At 40.6% G+C, this 18,313-nt stretch overlaps 1 protein-coding gene across 2 annotated transcripts in view; it reads left to right on the plus strand.

The window, feature by feature from the left end:
• The window catches only part of VAT1L (vesicle amine transport 1 like), a 1,079,371-nt gene that overhangs the window by 922,245 nt on the left and 138,813 nt on the right, over positions 1–18,313 (plus strand). For both annotated transcript variants that reach the window (XM_069216812.1, XM_069216811.1), the window contains exon 8: positions 11,690–11,773. In XM_069216812.1, coding sequence (XP_069072913.1) covers positions 11,690–11,773 — 84 coding nt within the window. The remainder of the gene's footprint in view (positions 1–11,689; positions 11,774–18,313) is intronic.

An 18,313-nucleotide genomic window follows, 5' to 3' on the forward strand; every position in this document is an offset into this window, starting at 1 on the left:
TCTCTTCCCAATAGGGATACCGGACTTGAGTCACAGACTATGAATTTGTGCAATCCCTCAAAATTGCCAATTTTAACCTGAACTGTTCTGTAATTGGGTTGGCCAAATACTGATGCGCTACACCAACAATCTGGACTGTCTTTCCTGAGAGGGGCAAATTCAGAACCTCTGCAGTTCCCACAGTAGAGCATGTAGCTCTTGTGTCCACCAAGAATGAAACTATGTGACCCATGACTTTTCCCTTCACATAGGTGCCTTTCTGATCTAGTTCTAAGGAAGCTGCAAGCACACACTCCTCTTCATCCAAACTTTCACTCACCCAATAATTGTTTATTCCAATCTCACTGTGTAACTGAAATTGGTGAGCTGTGTTATTACCTTGTTTAAACCTCTGATCTGTGACCTTTTGAGGAAGCATCACCTGCTGCTGTTCCATTGGGGCTTAAGGTATTTGAATTTGCTGTCTAAGCACCATGGGAACCTACTGCTGCATCGGCTGTGACTGTGTCATTTGTACCTGTGGCATTTGCACCTGCTGCATAGGTTGAAAACCTTGCATTTGATTTGCATTATTCTGAAAAATGTGATTATGACCTCTCATTCTCGGTCCTCTCATGTTTTGAAATGTTGATGTCACCTGTTTGCTGAACAATACCTTCCTGTACCAACATCGGACACTTCCGCTTCCAATGTCCGACCGCTCTGCAAGCATGACAAGGCAACAATTTCTTCATTCCCTGCACATCATTCTGAACCACTGCAGTACCCAAGTCTGGACCTCAATTTACATTGCCAAGTCCTCCATGACCTCTACCTCTCATTTGATTTTGAAATACCATATTTCCTTGCTGCAGCTGTTGTTGCTGCTGTGGAAAATGTTCCTGCATCCCTGTTTGTGCTGCTTTAATCTGCATCACCATCACCTTTCCTTTCAGCTTTCTCTGCTTCAACTCAATCTTATCACCACAGTACTTTGCATACTGCAACACCTCATCAATCGGCTTTGCTTGCCAACAAATCAAATGACTCTTAATCATCTGGCTAATTTCAGATTTCAATCCTTCCACAAATCTGAAGACAAAATGATTCATGTCTTTCGGCTCAATTGTCTCTGTACCACTGTAATGCTTGAATGCCTGCAACAATCTCTCGTAATACGCATGTATTGGCTCCTTTGCTTCCTGAGTTGTCTTGTCTATTCTCTGCCAGTCAATGTTTTTTCGGTGAAATTCTCATTTTTGAAAATTCAATCACTTTGTAGTAATATTTCATTACTTCAGGAGACGGCGCACCTGTAACCTGATCTCTCTCTAATTCTTTTGTCGGCCAATCTATACTCCTTTCACACTCCATCCACAAATCAGCTGGGACTACTATCTCCAATAGAGTGTTCAAGACCTCACACAGGCATTTTGCACGTTTCACAAACCTGGGATAATCATTTGTGAAGGATAGAATGTCACTTCTACTCCAAGGGACATGAACAAAATTCCCTCCTGGAATTTCTCTCATTGGTAAGATCTCCACCAGATCCTTACTCTGCTGGATATTTGCAGTCAGTTCCACAGAATCCCTTTTTCTCTTATCTCTTTTCTTTACCCATCTGCCTTCCCATTTGTCTAATGCTCCCAATGTCTGGACACTTTGAAGTAACTCCCTAAGGTGTGCTTTCATTCCTGCAGATCTCATGTGTTCAAAATCTTTAGCATCAAAATCTAACCTATAACTTCTCTTCAAGTGCTTTGTTTTCTTTATTTCTATGCCATACTTCTTTACGAGGTCTGCTAGCTTTTGATGCACATTGCTCACTTTCCTTGTAATCTCTGGGCACATATATCTCAGTTCTGCTTCTGTATAGGACTACAATATGTTCACACCCATAGTCCCTTCAATGAGCTCACCCACTTCCATTCCCAGTCTCGTATAGTTCAAGTATTCCTCTCCTTTAGGAGCACTCTGCGGGATATTCAGCTTGTCTAACCATTCAGTCAATTGCTGGGCAGTCAAACCTTGTAGCGAAATGTTACTGGTCTGAACATTAAGCAACGGTTCTCCGACTGCATTCGGAGACTGTGGTGTTAGCAGTTTCAGACTCTGACCAACATTCGCCCTTATTACAGTATCCGGAGGAACTCCGAGTGGACTAAAGTCTAGCAATGATCTTGTTCCTTCAAAGGTTTTTCCCAGAGGAGAGACTACTTAGGTATTCTCCTTGATTCCACCCCTCATTGAATTTTGGCTCAGGATTTCTTGTCCCCCTGCTCAGATATTCTCCTGTGCAAACACAGGTACGATTGGACCAATGGTGATACAGCATCTGGACTTGGTCTGACACTCATGTTCTGTGGGTGTGCAATTCTCGTATTCTGGTTCATCGGTACAGACATATCTGACTGTGTCTCTGTTATCGGAGTGTATTTCGGCATTGTTTGTGACTGTACTTGAGGCAGTAAAAGTGGAGTTGGTTCTGTCTGAACCAATGTCGGTCTTGGGAAAACCTGTCCTGTAGGCACTATTAAGTTGGTGGCAGTTTCCACTATATGTACATGAGGGTAAAGTCTCTGAACATTTGGCTATGGCACCCGATTTTGCGCTACTGGAGTAGTAGGTGTGTTAAGACTGCTCTGCATAGGACTCTGTGTAATATCAGGATTAATCTGCACTGGACTCGCTGTTACGTTAACCTGTTCCGGACCTGAAGGATCTATACTGGTGCTCGGACCACTCTCTTGTGCTGCATATGGTGGGGGATGATTTCTCAATAACTGCAAGATAAGATCATCATCATCTGACTCTTCCTTAGATGTCGAAGATCTCCTAGCCTTCCCTGATCTCTACTCTCCACTCTGAGAGGGGCTTCTGTTTGTCTTTCTAGTGGCTTTCCTTCCTTCTCTCTCATTGTCCTGTGTAATCGCTGGAAACATCTTAATCCCCTGCAAAGTCTCGTTTCTCCTTAAATTCTGACCAACGTCCCATCTAGCCTCCGCTAGTGTTTTCTCTGCCTTTCTCATTCTCCTCTCAAATTTCTGTTGCTGTTACTGTCTAGCTAATAATTCCCAAATCGCTAATGCCTCGAACTGTGCTGTCTCGGAGGGGGTTTCAGATCATACAGCACCCTCCTCAGATTCTCTAAGCTCCTCAAATTAAATGTTCAGTTGACAGGAAATTCTAAACATCCATCCTTTTCTGTCACGTTGCACCACTGTTTCAACCTAAGACATGGTGCAATGCCCTTTTCTTCAATTACAATGTAAGCTGGTGTGCCTTCTGGTGATGCAACTTCCCCTATGCTCATGGTAATGTACACATCTCCCCTTATAGCACTCTTTGAAACTTTGAAAAATGTCATCTTTTCGATCTTTATTTTGTTTTAAATCAATTCAGGAAGTGACTTTTAATGCCAGAATTCTCTTCACCCACCTTCTCAACCAATTGCACCTCATGGATTGCTACCAATCCGTGCGCAACCCTTCTCAGTAACCAACCTATCCCAGCGCAGCTCCAATTACATCATACTCACACATGCTACGGCTGATAAAGTCTTGCAGCTTGTCCTCCCAAAGTCAAATTCACACAAAACTAACAGAAAGATATTGCGAGCACTAACCAAAATCGAAACCAAATTTGTCCATTTACTACAGTTAAGATAACCCAATTGCTTCAGAAACTTTACGGATTTTTCACTGACGGCGTTTCCCTCTAGTAGCTTCTCCTTCTTTTTCAGCTTCCCTGATTCGCAAGCAAAATTCGAGCATCAAATTTCACGCTCAACTGATCAGTGGGTCTTTCCTGGTGCACATAGGACTCGCCAAGTCTCAGTCGAAAAATTATTTCACTCACTTCGACTCACACTCTGACTTGTCGACCATGCCCGATCGACCTATTAAACCAGACAAATTACAACAAAAACCAAGTGTCTCCTACACTTTCAATATAGTCTGGAGTCTTAGACCATGCAGGGTCCGAATACCAACACCACTGGACAATTTATTAGCACAAAGCACCACACAGATGTGAAGTTCGACGACTTCCCTACTCTCACACTTCGGAGTACGCCCACTCCTTCTACAACTTCATTTGGAGTACACAAACTCCCTATACCCTCACAAACATCACAATTCACCCACGATTTGCATAGGCTGTGCAAGCGCGAGACCTACTTCATTCATACCATCCCTAGAAGGTCAAGGACATCCTCAAACAATCATTGGCAAGCTCCCAGATTCTGGGAAAGTCATTTTAAGGACTTAGGAGCACATTTTCTCTCCAATTTGTGTCATTGAATCAAAATAAATCCAAACCTCAGTGAAGATGGGTTCTTAAGGAGACAACCCATATACTGGGCCTCTATGATGGTTTTTTAAGGAGACAAACCATCAGTCTGCTACCATCTCTGTTAGCGAGCCGGACCTTAATAAGTAAACTTTCAAGGACATGCAAATAGGTCGATGGACCGTTTGACTCGCTTTGAGGTTTCCCACCATATATCCCGTACCAATACAGATCAATATCCAATAACAATCAACAACATTAGTAATCAATAGGAGTCAACAATTGTCACACACCATGACCTTGCAGTCATGAATAACCACACCTTTATGTAAAAGTTAGAATCTTTATTTCCCTATATTAACAATGCTAATGTCACATAACTTAATCTCAGAATCAAATGATAGACATACAGAAACAATACTGGCTGTCCAAAGTGGTAAAAGAATCGCAATCAAATCAAAGCTTGAGCTACTACACATTCTAAGTTTACAGTACAAATTAATAACAAGAATAACTGTGCAAACGATATTACATACATTTAGAATTCAGCAAAGAAAAGGCATCAGAATGTTATTATGTGTAGAAAACTTCATTAGTGAGTACCCTAACTAACATCAGATTAGAATAGCATGTTTGAGCTTAATGCAAAACAATTTAGTCACACAAATTTGGAAAACATCTAACTATGGCTCTATCAAAATAGCAGATGGTACCTAGAAACAAAAGCCAAAAGACATAACAATTAATAACATTAGCGGTATACCTCTCCTCAATTGGATCATCAAGCTAAGACAGTCTTTGTCATCGGGACATCAGTCTGGTCAGCGAGGCATCTGGATTCAGTATCAAAGTTCAGAAAAAACAAAGTCTCTTTAAGCAATAAAGTTAAGCACTTCTCTTTTCAAGATGGTCAAGAAAATAATAGCCTTTTGGCCAGATAGAAAATGAGCAAATGTTGTCTTCTTTCCAGTGCAGTCTGGCTAAGTTAGATTTCCTAAAACTATTTACCATGTCCCCATTAGTTCAAGTATCACATGTTTGCAGGTAATCGAATGAAAATAAAACCTCAAATCAAATGTTCTACTAGTACATGGTTCACATGTCGATGATTGCCTCCTGTTCTTCTGTTCTCGTCATTTGCGCTCATCAGGTAACAATATTGTTGCAGCTTATACTCCAGTCAGTGAATTCATTGTCTTCTCCTGGGAAGGCCAGTCTCACACATACTACACTAAACATTGTTTCACTAGCAAGTACATCTTCTCCTAGCATGCAGTTCTCATGAGAAAGACTTCGATGTTTGGTCAGCACAGTGGAAAATCACAGTTTAATTCTCTAAATAGCCATTTTATAAGTCGATTAAGAAAAGTAGCTTGACATGAGGCTGTGCAACTAGGCCAAGACCTCACTAAGTTAAGGCCTACAATAAAGCTAATACATACTACATAGCCCTCAATATGACATATTAATACATTAATCAAACATTTGCTCAACATTTCATATTCATAATCCATTTATAAGTACACTTTGTGAAAATTGATGGCCACTCAGGTGGGCGCACCTTCAAATGTGTGCATTATTTTTTTCTACATGAATACATTGTCTATGCAAATCCAACACTCAGAATACATGAATAATCATCAATAAATTAATCAATAAACTTTGCGTTAACAGAACTCACCAGAAAAAATAATCCAACAGGCAGTTCCACAGCATGGATTGTATTTCAGCTTCATTCCACTCAATGGTTCTGAACCTCAGAACAAATTACTAAGTACCATTCTGAGCTAGGACTTGGAACATTTTCACAGAGAATTCACTGAAGCTCCAGCTCTCCAGTTGGACCAACCTGCTTCTGGTGTCTGCTCTTTAGTTCCACAGTGTTGACTACAATTTCAAGATCGGCCTGTGCAGAGAGAATTTTTCTTCCCAAAAAGTGACGAGTCCCATTCAACATTGGGAATTAGAAGAAAGTTTGACATTTCCTTTAAAAAGTGACAAAATCCCTTTTTGAAGTGGGACTCAGAAATATGTTAATCTTATTGAATTCCAGAGGTTCATCTTGATCATTGTACTTGAATGTGACGTGGGCTCCATCGTGGTCAGTCTGACATTACACCTCGGTCCCAGTCTACTACAGCCATCAACTTACTTTTGGCTCTTTATTTGTCTTGATGATAGTTTTACTTAAATGTTTGAAAATTCCTATCTACAGATGCCCTTATTGTATTTTGCTCAGTGTGTTGTAATTTTCCTTATTAGTTTTTACTTCCTTTCTATAAATTGGAGTGGGATTTTCTTTAGTTGTTTTGGTACTTCTAAATGCTTTACATATTTTCTTTAAATTAAGTCTTGGAGCTCTGTGCAATACTTACCAGGAGTGGAGCTCCAGATTACATTGTTGAAACCTTTCACTAGAGCTAACGGGTTAGTCACTTAATTACTTGTAGTGGACTACCATCCACCCCAATTAATAACCCACGTTTTTACTGTCCATATCACAAAACAATAAAAATCTGTTCACATCTTGATTGATGATACACAATTTACCTCAGAGTGTCCTCAACCCAATGTCCTTATAAGACTTGTAACATGACTAAGGGGGTCATTAAGAGTTTGGTGGATGGAAAAGGCAGTTACCCCCTGTGTGGTCCCTTTCCCACAGGTCCCATTAAGAGTTTCCTGCTAGGTCAGTGGGAAACGGCCTACAACATTGATGCGGGTCCTTATAGAGCCGGCGGCAATGCTGTAGTGTGTAGGGTGCACTAGCACCCATCACAATTTTCACTGTCTGCAAAGGGCTAGCCAGGGGGCCCCTGCATTGCCGATGCCAAGTGTATGGGCAGTGCAGGCGCCCCCCTGGGAGACCCAGCACCCCATCTCTGCCAGCCTTTACATGGAAGGGCTACTGCCATGTAATCACCAGTGGAGAGGGGACTCGTAATCTTAAGCAGAGCTGCCCTGGTGGATTAGGACCGCCAGCACCACCAGCCCCTCCAGTGGAGGAGAAGTGGCGGTGCTGGCGTCCGTCTGTGGTGCAACCGCCACGGTTGTAATGTGGATGTTGGACTGCCACATTGAAGGGGGTTCGACTACCACTGCGGCCTTGAGGTCCTAAATATTGTTCACATGTAGATGGGAATCTGAATCCCCCAGGAAGAGTTACTTGTTTTGAAACATGCCCACTATTCCAGCAGACCCAAAAAGTAGCTCAGCCACTTCACCCTGGATAACGTCTCTCCAATTCTGGCTTGCTGAGCAAAATAATTTTACTTCTGAGTAATTGACACACTGCAAATGTGCAATACAAGGTCAGCCTAACATAGCATTAGAAGGCCTGCATAATTTTGGGAGTAATGGGCTGGAAGGATTTGGTGACGATCTCTGTGCTTTACCCTGTCTGAGTCCGTTATGCACAGAATGAGAGTGCCTCACTCAAAAAACCCAATAGTGTCCCTGACACACGGGGCTAAAATATAGAGCATATGGGGACATTCTTTTAACATTTTCTAAAAACAATCTTTTGTCGCAGCATGAAGGTCGAGCAGTGTTGTTTTGTTTTCATCAAGATTATTCCCACAGAGGAGACACTTTTGGTGAAATAGTCCCCTTACACATAGAGCATTATCTACTGTTGATGGAGGCTGCAGTTGGTGCACCAGAGACTGTACATCAGTTAGCTGAAACATGTTGTAAGAGATCGTGAAGACAAGCTTTTGTGAGCCTTACTATCAGACCCTAAAATAACATATGCCCCACCTACAAAAATTCAGCAAAGAACATAACATATATCCACATGTGTGCATTGCCATTGAGGGCTTCTGCTTTGTGTGCAGAAATTCAGTCTCTTGTCGATTAAGCACTGGAGTATGATTCCGTTTGAGAAAACTTCCTGTGAAATAATTCATGCCTTAATTCAAATTTGCTGCACTAACCATTGAATATGCCCTTATATACGGATATGACGTCTTACTCCGATGAGCTTTTTTAAAAGCAAAATCTATCATAGGAACAAGCATTTTAAGATGAATGACACCACTAGAACCACAATGCTGAGCTAGAGGTGACATAATGAAAAAGGCAGTTCACGTCCAAGTGGAAATAGAGACTTGCAAAAACATAGAGAAATCGTTTGAGAGATGTCACATTTCTGACTGCAATGATGAGGTACTTGATTAAAAAAATGATACTTTATTAGTTTTAGCCTCAAAGTGATTTCTTGTTATTATATTCTTTGGATTTTTTATATCGATCCGAGGGTTAAACAAAGACTATGATGACATTACTAATCAATAGCTGACTTGTTACATTTATATATAGTGATACAGAGCTGAGACAGTTGTAAGCATTAAGTTCATATAATCAAACCATTTAATTATACTAAATGTAATACATTTAAATTAGTGATGTTTTAAAAAGCCTGCCTGCAGAAAACTATTCATGCATTAAACATGTAAGTGCTCTGGAGAACTGTTTATTTTACTTTTATTGTAAGGCATGTTATGTGTGTGTTTTTGTATTTAAGGAACATGTTACCTCTAAGAGTGTATACTTATTCCTACTTTTTTAAATATACTTAGAGTGGGATTTGGGACCAGATGTACGAAAAATCCAGTTTGCGATTTCCTAATTGTGAATCTTTGCAATTTGCAATTCAGAAATCGCAAACTGCAATATACTACAGTGTGTTTAACACTGTTTGCTACTCCCAAAAGGGTCACAAGGGACTTGCCTCATCAATGTTCATGAGGTGGCTTGAACTTTGTGACCCATTGGGGATGGCCAGCACTCCCAGAGGTGGTGGCCTGCTGGGGTCTGAAGAACCCCATGTCTGTGACTGCTTTTTAAATTAAGCATTTTTTTTAATGGTTCGTTAGTTGTACCCAGAGGAATATTATTCTCTCATCATGTCCTTCTCGCCTTTTGGTGTAACTTTTCTCCTTCCAGGAAGTGTTTCAATTGGAAGGCATGAGGGCCTATTTTATATTTGAAAAGTACATTTAAAAAATCACTGTTTCTCATATTTAATTCTTTATCTTTGCTAAGTGAACACAATCCTTCTTGTTTCTTTTCTTCCCAGCATTTGCAAGGCTAGTAGGGCGGGTTTTAATGTGATAAACAAAAAATGTACACACAACGCATGTGAACAGTATTTGAACATCCAACGCTTATAAAGAATATGGTAGTCTTAAATCCTTAAGTCCATTATTCTTGTTGTGTGTGCGTGTTAAGAATGGCACACACGAGTTATGGCAGCATTACGTTGTGCAGAGGGATGGGGGAAATATATTCAATATGCCATTTGAAAATCCAAATAAAATTGCTGATTAGAACTCCATACCAAACCACTGAATAATACTACCAAGGCTCCCTTGCAAAATCCCATAAAAATGGACATTCTTGACGAACCACCCACCGGCTAACAAATAGGAGCCTGACAACTGTGTACATACAGAATCCACCAACAAACATATTACAGGCAAACCACCAAATACCTATACAGTGCTCAAACCTCCCACTAACGATATTGTAAACAAACACCCTAACAAGGATCTTTACAGTCCAATAAGGATACAATAATCAAATGCTCTTTTCAAGGATGCCTCATTGAACCCTCCAGATAAGGATTCCAACTTTGGACATCCTAGGAAGCGCACCACTATTAATTAACACTTCCAAAAACACTACTATGCCAATGGCAACATTTTGAGTAGAAGAAAAATCGCCATAGTAGTTTCGTTTTTGGATACATGCAGTGGAGGTGCCCCAGTGGTTATTGTAGTAATAGCAACTTATGACCATGAATGACCAGTCCTGTTACCTGGGACAATGTAATGAAGCCCCAGATATGCCAGGGTCTACCAGGAGTGAGTCCTGGCAATGCTACAAAAAAGTCCTTTATTTCAGACTTTCACCATCTGAAGAACATCAAAACTGTATCTACTTGTCAAAAGCCAGAGCTGCAAGGCATTGATTCTGTTAGATGGTTGTCACAGTAGAAACATAATGTTATCACAGGTGTTCCAGGGTTTAAGATAGCATTTCATTCCAAATGAACAACCAGGGTATTCAGCTACTTTCAAATTGGTTTCATTATTTATTACATATGGTCTATGATGAAGTTTCTTGCTATTAATTTTCCACTAACAGATTTGTTAAGTATGAGATTATATGTCTCATGTAGTATGCTGCTCCCTTAGTTTCATCGGCCAGGTCTTTTGAGAAGGTTTCTTCGCTATGCGTTTGATGCCACCTATGGTGTAAGTGCCCTCCTCCATTTTAAATCCCCATAAATTCCTAGGTCAATGTTTCCTGAGAATACCATGCAGAAATGTGAGACTAACAGACTCCTTTACCTTCAGTATATGCCCAGTCCATATTTTAAATGTAAAGGTCGGTCCCCATTATCTAACAAACTTAATTTTATATGTGATAAAACGTCTCTGCCAATATAAGTAACAGTAGGGTCTGTGGACAAGGACAAGAAAAGAGTAGATGGCATGGCATTGTATGATGTGTGCATGCATATAACGCTTACTATCCCTTATGAATACTGATGCATCCTTTTGGATGGCTAGAATGCTACTCGGTTTGGGGAAAATGCTTTTGATCAGTTAAGTATCTAGGTTATAGCTAGTCATGCTGTTTCCATTCAGTGCCAGCAATTTGAAGTATTCTTATCAAAGAGATTTTTGAAAAACAGTTAAGGTTCCATATATGAGTTTCGTGTACCACAGTGTGGGAGGCTTCCAATAATTTGAGGATTGATAGTACTCCTACTCTTTTTCCCCCTACCAATGTTTTTAGGTCTTCTGGATTGTTATGAGGAGCAGATTCAGCTCCTCTTCATGACCAGATTCAGCTCCTCTTCATGACCAGTAGTATGTTGAAGTGGGTTCTTTGAGGTTTGAGAGAAAGCTACTCATATGGAATCTAGCAGAGAACATGTGAATGCTGTCTAACTTGGCATTGGCTTGCAGTGGATTGACTGTACACGTGAAAGTAGTTGTAGGGTTGCATCTCTTAGTAGTCACTCACCATCTGAGGGACATATATCTTCAATGTTGGTGCCACAAATTATTCCTTGAACATCACATAAGTTGCTAGGAAGCTTGCACTGCATACAACATTAGATAATCACTGTGTGTTAAAGGTTAGCTGATGGTGAATCCTAACTGAATCCCCTAAAGTCTATAGGTGGCTGGTTATTCTGACCTCACATGGTCCCTCACCACTCACTCAAAGTTGCCACTATTCTAACTCTGCAGTTATCTTCAGCGCTCAGTTGGTTATAGAATCAAATTGCCTCAAACCTTTTGGCAAAGGCTGAAAACGTGATTAATGCTCAACAGAACATGCATATACTTCTCATTTGGTAGTTTTCGTACAATCTGAAAATGGTGTTTTGCTTCCTTAGGTAAAAGAAGCTATGCAGAGAATCCACGACCGAGGGAACATTGGAAAACTCATTCTGGATGTGGAGAAAGCCCCGACTCCTTTGGTTTGTGAAAAAGATATTTAAATTGTTTTAACAAACGTATTTTTTTAGGAACCATAATGATGAAAACCTGTTTCATTAAGGGAACTGTTATCTCTGTATCGGAAAAACGAAAACGCATTGGGCCTCATTTACTAGGCCCTAGCGCCATCGGAGTGTCACTTTTTGCAATGCTCCAGTGGTGCTGTGCAGTGCACTATATCTACAAGGAAGCATTCAGCCATGTTTCCTGGCTTAATGAGGCCTTGTAGATATGGGACGCCCGACGCAGTTTTCTGCGACTAAGGGGCGTGCAGTGGGTGTTGCTGTGGGCGTACCTACTCAAAACTTATTACTTTTTGACACTGCCTCAGATTTACGAGAAATCATAAACCTGAGGCAGCGGCAAAAACTAATGCCTCCCCAGGGGTGGCGTTAGAGTGGTGCAACGAGAAAAAAAAACTTTATCGTCGTTTTTTGCCCTTTCACACATAGATGGAGAAAATCATCACTAGAGATTGTTTTTGTGCAGGAAGGTGTTCCTTCCTGCACAAAAACAATCTCCCCTGCAACTCAGCCATCCTTGCAACATGGCGTAAGCGTGGCTGCGTTGGTGCTAGGCAGCTAATTTAGCACTGACGCAGGGGAAAACACAGGAATGCACCGTATTCTTTTAAATGCAGTGTATCCCTGCGTTTTGGAAATTACACAGTTTGGCGCAGCAAGATAGCGTGCAGCACCGTGCTCTAACATTTCCTTACAGATGAGGCCCATTGTCTTTTGTGAATCTCATAGTCTTAATTTGAAGAGAAAAGTTCAAGAACGCAATTTGATAAAAGCATCTACAGTTCCGTAAGTGTTTGTGAAATTAAGTTGCTTGTATACAGATAAAAGTCAGCACTTCACGTAGCCAGCGGAAAACTAAAGCAGACTTAGTGGATACGCAGTCAATAAATTCATGTTTTTCTGCTACACCTAAAGTCAGGCGTGCCTGAACTGACGACACAGAAGACGGGCTGCTTGGATCAATGCTGTCGCTGTTAATTAACCTGTCAACATTTCCCATCTGTCTGAATTAAGGGATATATGCTTGTGCATGCTTCTTAGATGTACTTAATGAACTTATTGGTGTGAATGGGTCCGTCCTTTTTGCAGAAAGCAGATGGCTGATCCTACGTTAATTCAAATCAGAAGGTAAGTCAGATTTGATCTTCACAGAAACTCTTGCATGCCAAATGCTTACGGACATTAAATATCAGATATTATACAAACGTCTCAGGATAGCAGATTGAGTACTTCATAGCATCAATCACTGTTACGGTACGCCCAGAATCTGTGTGAAAACCTAAAATCGTTATCCTCATTGGGTCTAGTGTGAAATATATTGTCAGATCTTTTGTAAATAATACTTGAAAGTCCTACATACAGAGGAGCGTTGAGTGAGCCCACTTTCGACAGATGCTTTGTTCAAGTGTCACACAAAGTTTGGCTCAGTCCACAAGACATCATACAAACAATGGGTATATGAATCATCTTTGTTGGCAGAGTCATTAATGTTTTGGCTCTACTGACAGGAAAGATACTTGGGCCCATATTTATACCTTTTTTTTGCACCGCATTAGTGTCATTTTTTGACGCAAAAGCAGCGCAAACACAAAATATAATTGTATTTTGTAATTTTGCTCCACTTTTGCGTCAAAAAATGACACAAATGCAGCACAAAAAAAGTATAAATATGGGCCTTGGTGTTTGGAGAGTGGTGCAGTGTGAGCAACTGCCTTCTGCCACTTTCGAGTTAACTCCACATTAGGAAGGGCAGCACTGACAGCCTGTGGTGTTTGGCCTCCACTGGTGCACACCACAAGGACTGTAGAGTGAGGTATTGTGTGAGGCTGGAGAAACCGCTAAGGGTGTGTTAACGCGTCCGTCTATGTTTAATTTCTACACATCAGGACTCGTTTTAGGCCAATGAATCTTTGGGCCCAGTGGTGAGACACCGTAGGACGAGATAACTAGTCAAAACATCAATCAATAGGTCAATATCATTGTCAACGTTTAACATCAAATTAGACGTTCGGCGCAACCATGACCTTTCAGTCATGAATAACCACACCTTAATGAAGTTAATAAGTTTTATTCCCTATTGATTACAATCTAGTAGCAAAGGCATTAATCTCAAAGTCAATAAACACATAAGCACGATGATAAGATGGCAACCGAAATAAGCTTTCGATAATGCAAAAATTAGTAACATGAATAATCAGATAGATATAAGCAGGTTATAACACTTCGAATTTCTAAGATACTAGTTCAGCATAGCACCACGTCAGTCACGTCAGTTTGTCAGTCAGAGTGAATACCTCGTCTAACCTCTAATTAGCATTAGCATGTTGGGCGTCATGCAAAATAATTTTGAACACCAATTTGGAAAACATCTAAGTAAGGTCTCTTTCAAAACATACAGCAGTTGGTACCTAGAAAGAGAGGCAAAATTAATTTCCATTAGCAATTATATAATTACCCTCCTCTGATTAGGTCAGCATTCAGGATCAGTCTTCGTCTTCAGGACATCAGTCAGATCGCCTTCAGTCTATCTAAGTTAGAGGCAAGAGACACTCTCCTCATAAGGAGAAAAGTGTAAGGGGCAGTGATATGGGCAAGGATGGTTTGTCTAAGTCTCAAATCCCAGAATAGTGTGACAGAGTTTCGGGATGTAATTGATATCATTCCCTACCTAATGGGTAATGTCCCGTTATTTCCTGTGTCATGGGTTTTTATCCCTTTCTAGTAATTCATTCCCCCAAATTCCTATTGGTCAGTCAATACACCCCATCATTGTTAACCTATCAAATTATACATTAAGTAATGCATTTGTCATCTCTCGATAAAATATTGGCTTCTGATTGGTCTTCATAATCAGTCTTCCGTAGGTGGCATATCCGGGGTTACTTCATCAGCTTGGCACACGTCTCAGGTTAAAAGTTCTCGTTCCCTCGTCTCATTGTCCTTGGAAGTATCCATAAATGTTTCGAGGCACAATCATTTTATACTAAAAGATGCTAGCATGCGGATGGGAACATATCCCCATGTTTCAAACTAATACAGAAAGAACAATAGCTGGGTCATGGTCGTTTGCAAGTCCGCACACTAAAGAGACAGGAAAAATACGTCTTTAATTGGAGAGCTGCACAGCTTCTGCTTGACTCACGCTAACTTAAGATACACGAGTTTAATGAATGCAGTTCTATACGTTTTAATGTGCTCAGTTAGGCAAACTATAAACAATTATTCCCTACAGTTGACATTAGTTTATACATGTGAACGATTCCCCAATTTATGAATACGCTTTTAATAGATATTTATTAATACAGCGTTGTTAGACATAAGCATTTCACGTCTATAATATGTAATATCAAAATACACTCTCTCAGGTGCATCATTTGTGTTGGCCACTACATGAGCAGCAAACTGCATTACAACTCGTATTTCATATACTATAAAAGCTCCAATTCTAAAACAGCCAGGATAATTTTACAAGTTCTCTCAAAGGGCTGTGGTACCAGTCCAGATAGCCACCAGGAACTGCATATGTACATGCGTGCACACGTGGAGAGTGGGTGTAGCCCTGTTTTGCTGACATTTCTTGCTAGGCTTTCTGACATGTTAAGCACAGCTCCCCAATAACCATCTGCTTCACACCCTGAAGCCATTGGGCAGCTGAGAATGAAGAGGAAATCGTGACACAGCGCTGCCCACAAAAGCACTGTCTATCTCATGTCCACAACGGGCCAGTTTGAGAAATAAGAAGTAACTGATAAAGTGGCATTTGATGATTACTTTACCACCTCATCCGATGGAGGCTCCATGTCAACTTATGCCTAGCTGTCTGTTTGTCTATATGATGCAAAATGCCCATTGTGAAATAATCCATTGCCAGATAAGTACACCATTCCTTAATGACTAGGCACCAGAATACCTATTGCTTGTACAGCAAAAGTGAGCAATCCAAAAAGGCCATAATGTTCTTATATGTTCTCTCGTGCGTTTGTGGCTTCTTCTCTCAGCAACTGTGTTGTTGGTCACTTTGAAAGTTCGCCACTGTCTACTGCAGACTGCCATGGTGCACAAGTGGAGAGTAGACAGAGGCCCATTCATTCGAATAATTGTGCCTGCCTTCCGCCATGTTAGCCACAAATCATTTCTTCCTCTGCCCCACTAACTGCAGAGCAGGGACAGCTGAGGAATCAATGACCAGCCATGCCTTTGAACATAGTGTCACTCGAAGAGGAAGTGTGTTTGGATAACTGCCTCACCACCTGATCCAGGAGAAGATGTCTGTCAGCTCCTGTCTGTCTGTTGCAACAGGTGTGCATTACAAATCATGTCATGACATGGCTGACGATGCTATCCCTGAATGCTCAGTCTACCACACCAGTCTTTCAGGCTCAGGCTGCAGCAGGGGGAACTCCCTGCTGCGAGTCAGCTTCTAAAGAGAAAACGGAATAATCCAATATCTCATTAGCACAAGGTAAATGAGTATCTAGTTCTCAGATGAAAAATGCCCAAACACGAACTACCATGACTGAGGCGAGAGGGTGGTTGAATGTCTTTGTCCTTTTTCATCACTGGTAAACATCAAGTACAAGGACCTGTTAGTGAAGAGTAAGCAGACCAGATTATATCTTACACCAGGAAGACTCCCATGGTCCTTTTTTATCTCTATCCCACACAATAAAGGGAGTAGCCCGATTCCTTTCTTAGCCATTCTTACTTTTCCTCTCATCCAAGCCTACCTCTGATCATATCTGGACTGACTGTCAGTTTTGCGCTGCAGCTCCCTGGCCTGTTAAAAGTTTGGACAGAACTCTATCTGATCTGGTCGCAACCGGGCCTATTGACCATTTGGGTTTAATACACTTTCTTAGCCCATGTGACATCTTGGCCTCTCCCTCAGTAGCAGTTGAAATGTAATGGACCGTCGGTTGATGACATCACAAGTCTCAAATCCAAAGAAATCTTCAACAAAGAAACATTCTGGATTTTTTTTTTTTTTATTATTTTTAGTGTGCATGACTAGGTGACGAGAACTTTTTTTTCTCTTAGCTGCATGGTCCCTTTGAAGTCCCAAGAGGGCAAGTCCTTCAACTAGCAAGTGATGTTGTGTTGGATGTAAAAACAAAGTCCAAGAATGGAAGCGCGGTATTCCGGTGAGGTGGAGCCAGTGGTCACCCTATTCATTTAATGTTTTCTTGTGTAGTTGAGTGAGGGGACGAATGTGTGCAAATCTTATTACAAATCCAAGGCAACAGACTTTACTCCTTTTTAAGATTGGAGTCAGCTGCCTGGATATTCTACCTACAGAATTAGACAAAACTGCTTCCAGAGCTTTCGAGAGTAATTTATCCAATCCAGGTGTATTTTGCAACCTAGGATTACAAGTCCCAGAATAAAAAAAATAAAATAAAAAAAATCTTGGACTGTATTTGTTTTGCTTGGACAAGGGAAACTTGAGATCTTGGTATTTGTGAGTCGTACATATACTAAAATTAAAACAGTAAGGCATCTGGTTATTGTTTGCCCAGATACATTTGAGCCAGAAGAACTCTTTACCCCTTTGTCCTGCGTCGGCGCAGGTGGTCCATGACCACATATTCTTTGCAAAGACAGATCACTGCCAAAGCAAGTTTTTAAGTCTGGTGTGAAACATTTATCCTCACTTTAACTATTTTTCATTCGCTCAAAAACTGTATATTTCCCTTCAAAAGCGAAAATCAACATTCCTTATGTCTGTGACTACTATTACTTTAGACGAATCACCAAAGGTAATTAAGTATTTATGAAACCGTAATGAATTTTATATCAGGTGCTTTTTTAATATATCTCTAACTCTTGCCAATTAACATTTTCTTTTTTCGTGGGAAAAAAACTTATAAAGAGTATAATACCTCATTTAATTTACGATAACTATTAGCATAACAGTCTTGCCTGGCTTTTTCCCAGCCAAAACACTCACAATTGACAATTTCTTCCACATAGCAACTGACTAGTGACTAATGCAATCCTCTGGTCTGAACCATGCAGCTTTCTTTTATCACCCCGCCAACTCCTCGCGGCATCGACATGCAATTTACATTCTCACTACGTTGTTGACTGAAATGATAACATGGGAATGCATAAGAAGAGAGCCGCTGACGTCACAAAAATCCTGAATCCGGAGTTCTATATTAAAAAAAAAAAAGCAGCACGGCGCTCACAACATTTAAAGTTAATGTTGTTTTAACAATTCAGTTTATCAAAAAATTAACTTGCAATCTGGAAACGTGAAGCTGTGCTGAAAGGTGTTTATACCACTAAATAGTCACATCTTATGAATAGAAGTTATTTTTTTTCCACGTAAAAACAATCAATTAGGTAGGCCCCGAATTTGGTAGTGATAATGTGTGCTTTTTTGCAATGCTGCATTATAGCCACCTCAGCCGGTGATAAAGCGCCACCTAGTGGTAATACAAGATTACTAGATATGCCATGAAAAAATGTATTTTTTTAGTGCTGTGATTATGTGTT

The sequence above is a fragment of the Pleurodeles waltl genome, chromosome 12, assembly GCF_031143425.1.
Source record: "Pleurodeles waltl isolate 20211129_DDA chromosome 12, aPleWal1.hap1.20221129, whole genome shotgun sequence".
NCBI classification, from domain to species: domain Eukaryota; kingdom Metazoa; phylum Chordata; class Amphibia; order Caudata; family Salamandridae; genus Pleurodeles; species Pleurodeles waltl.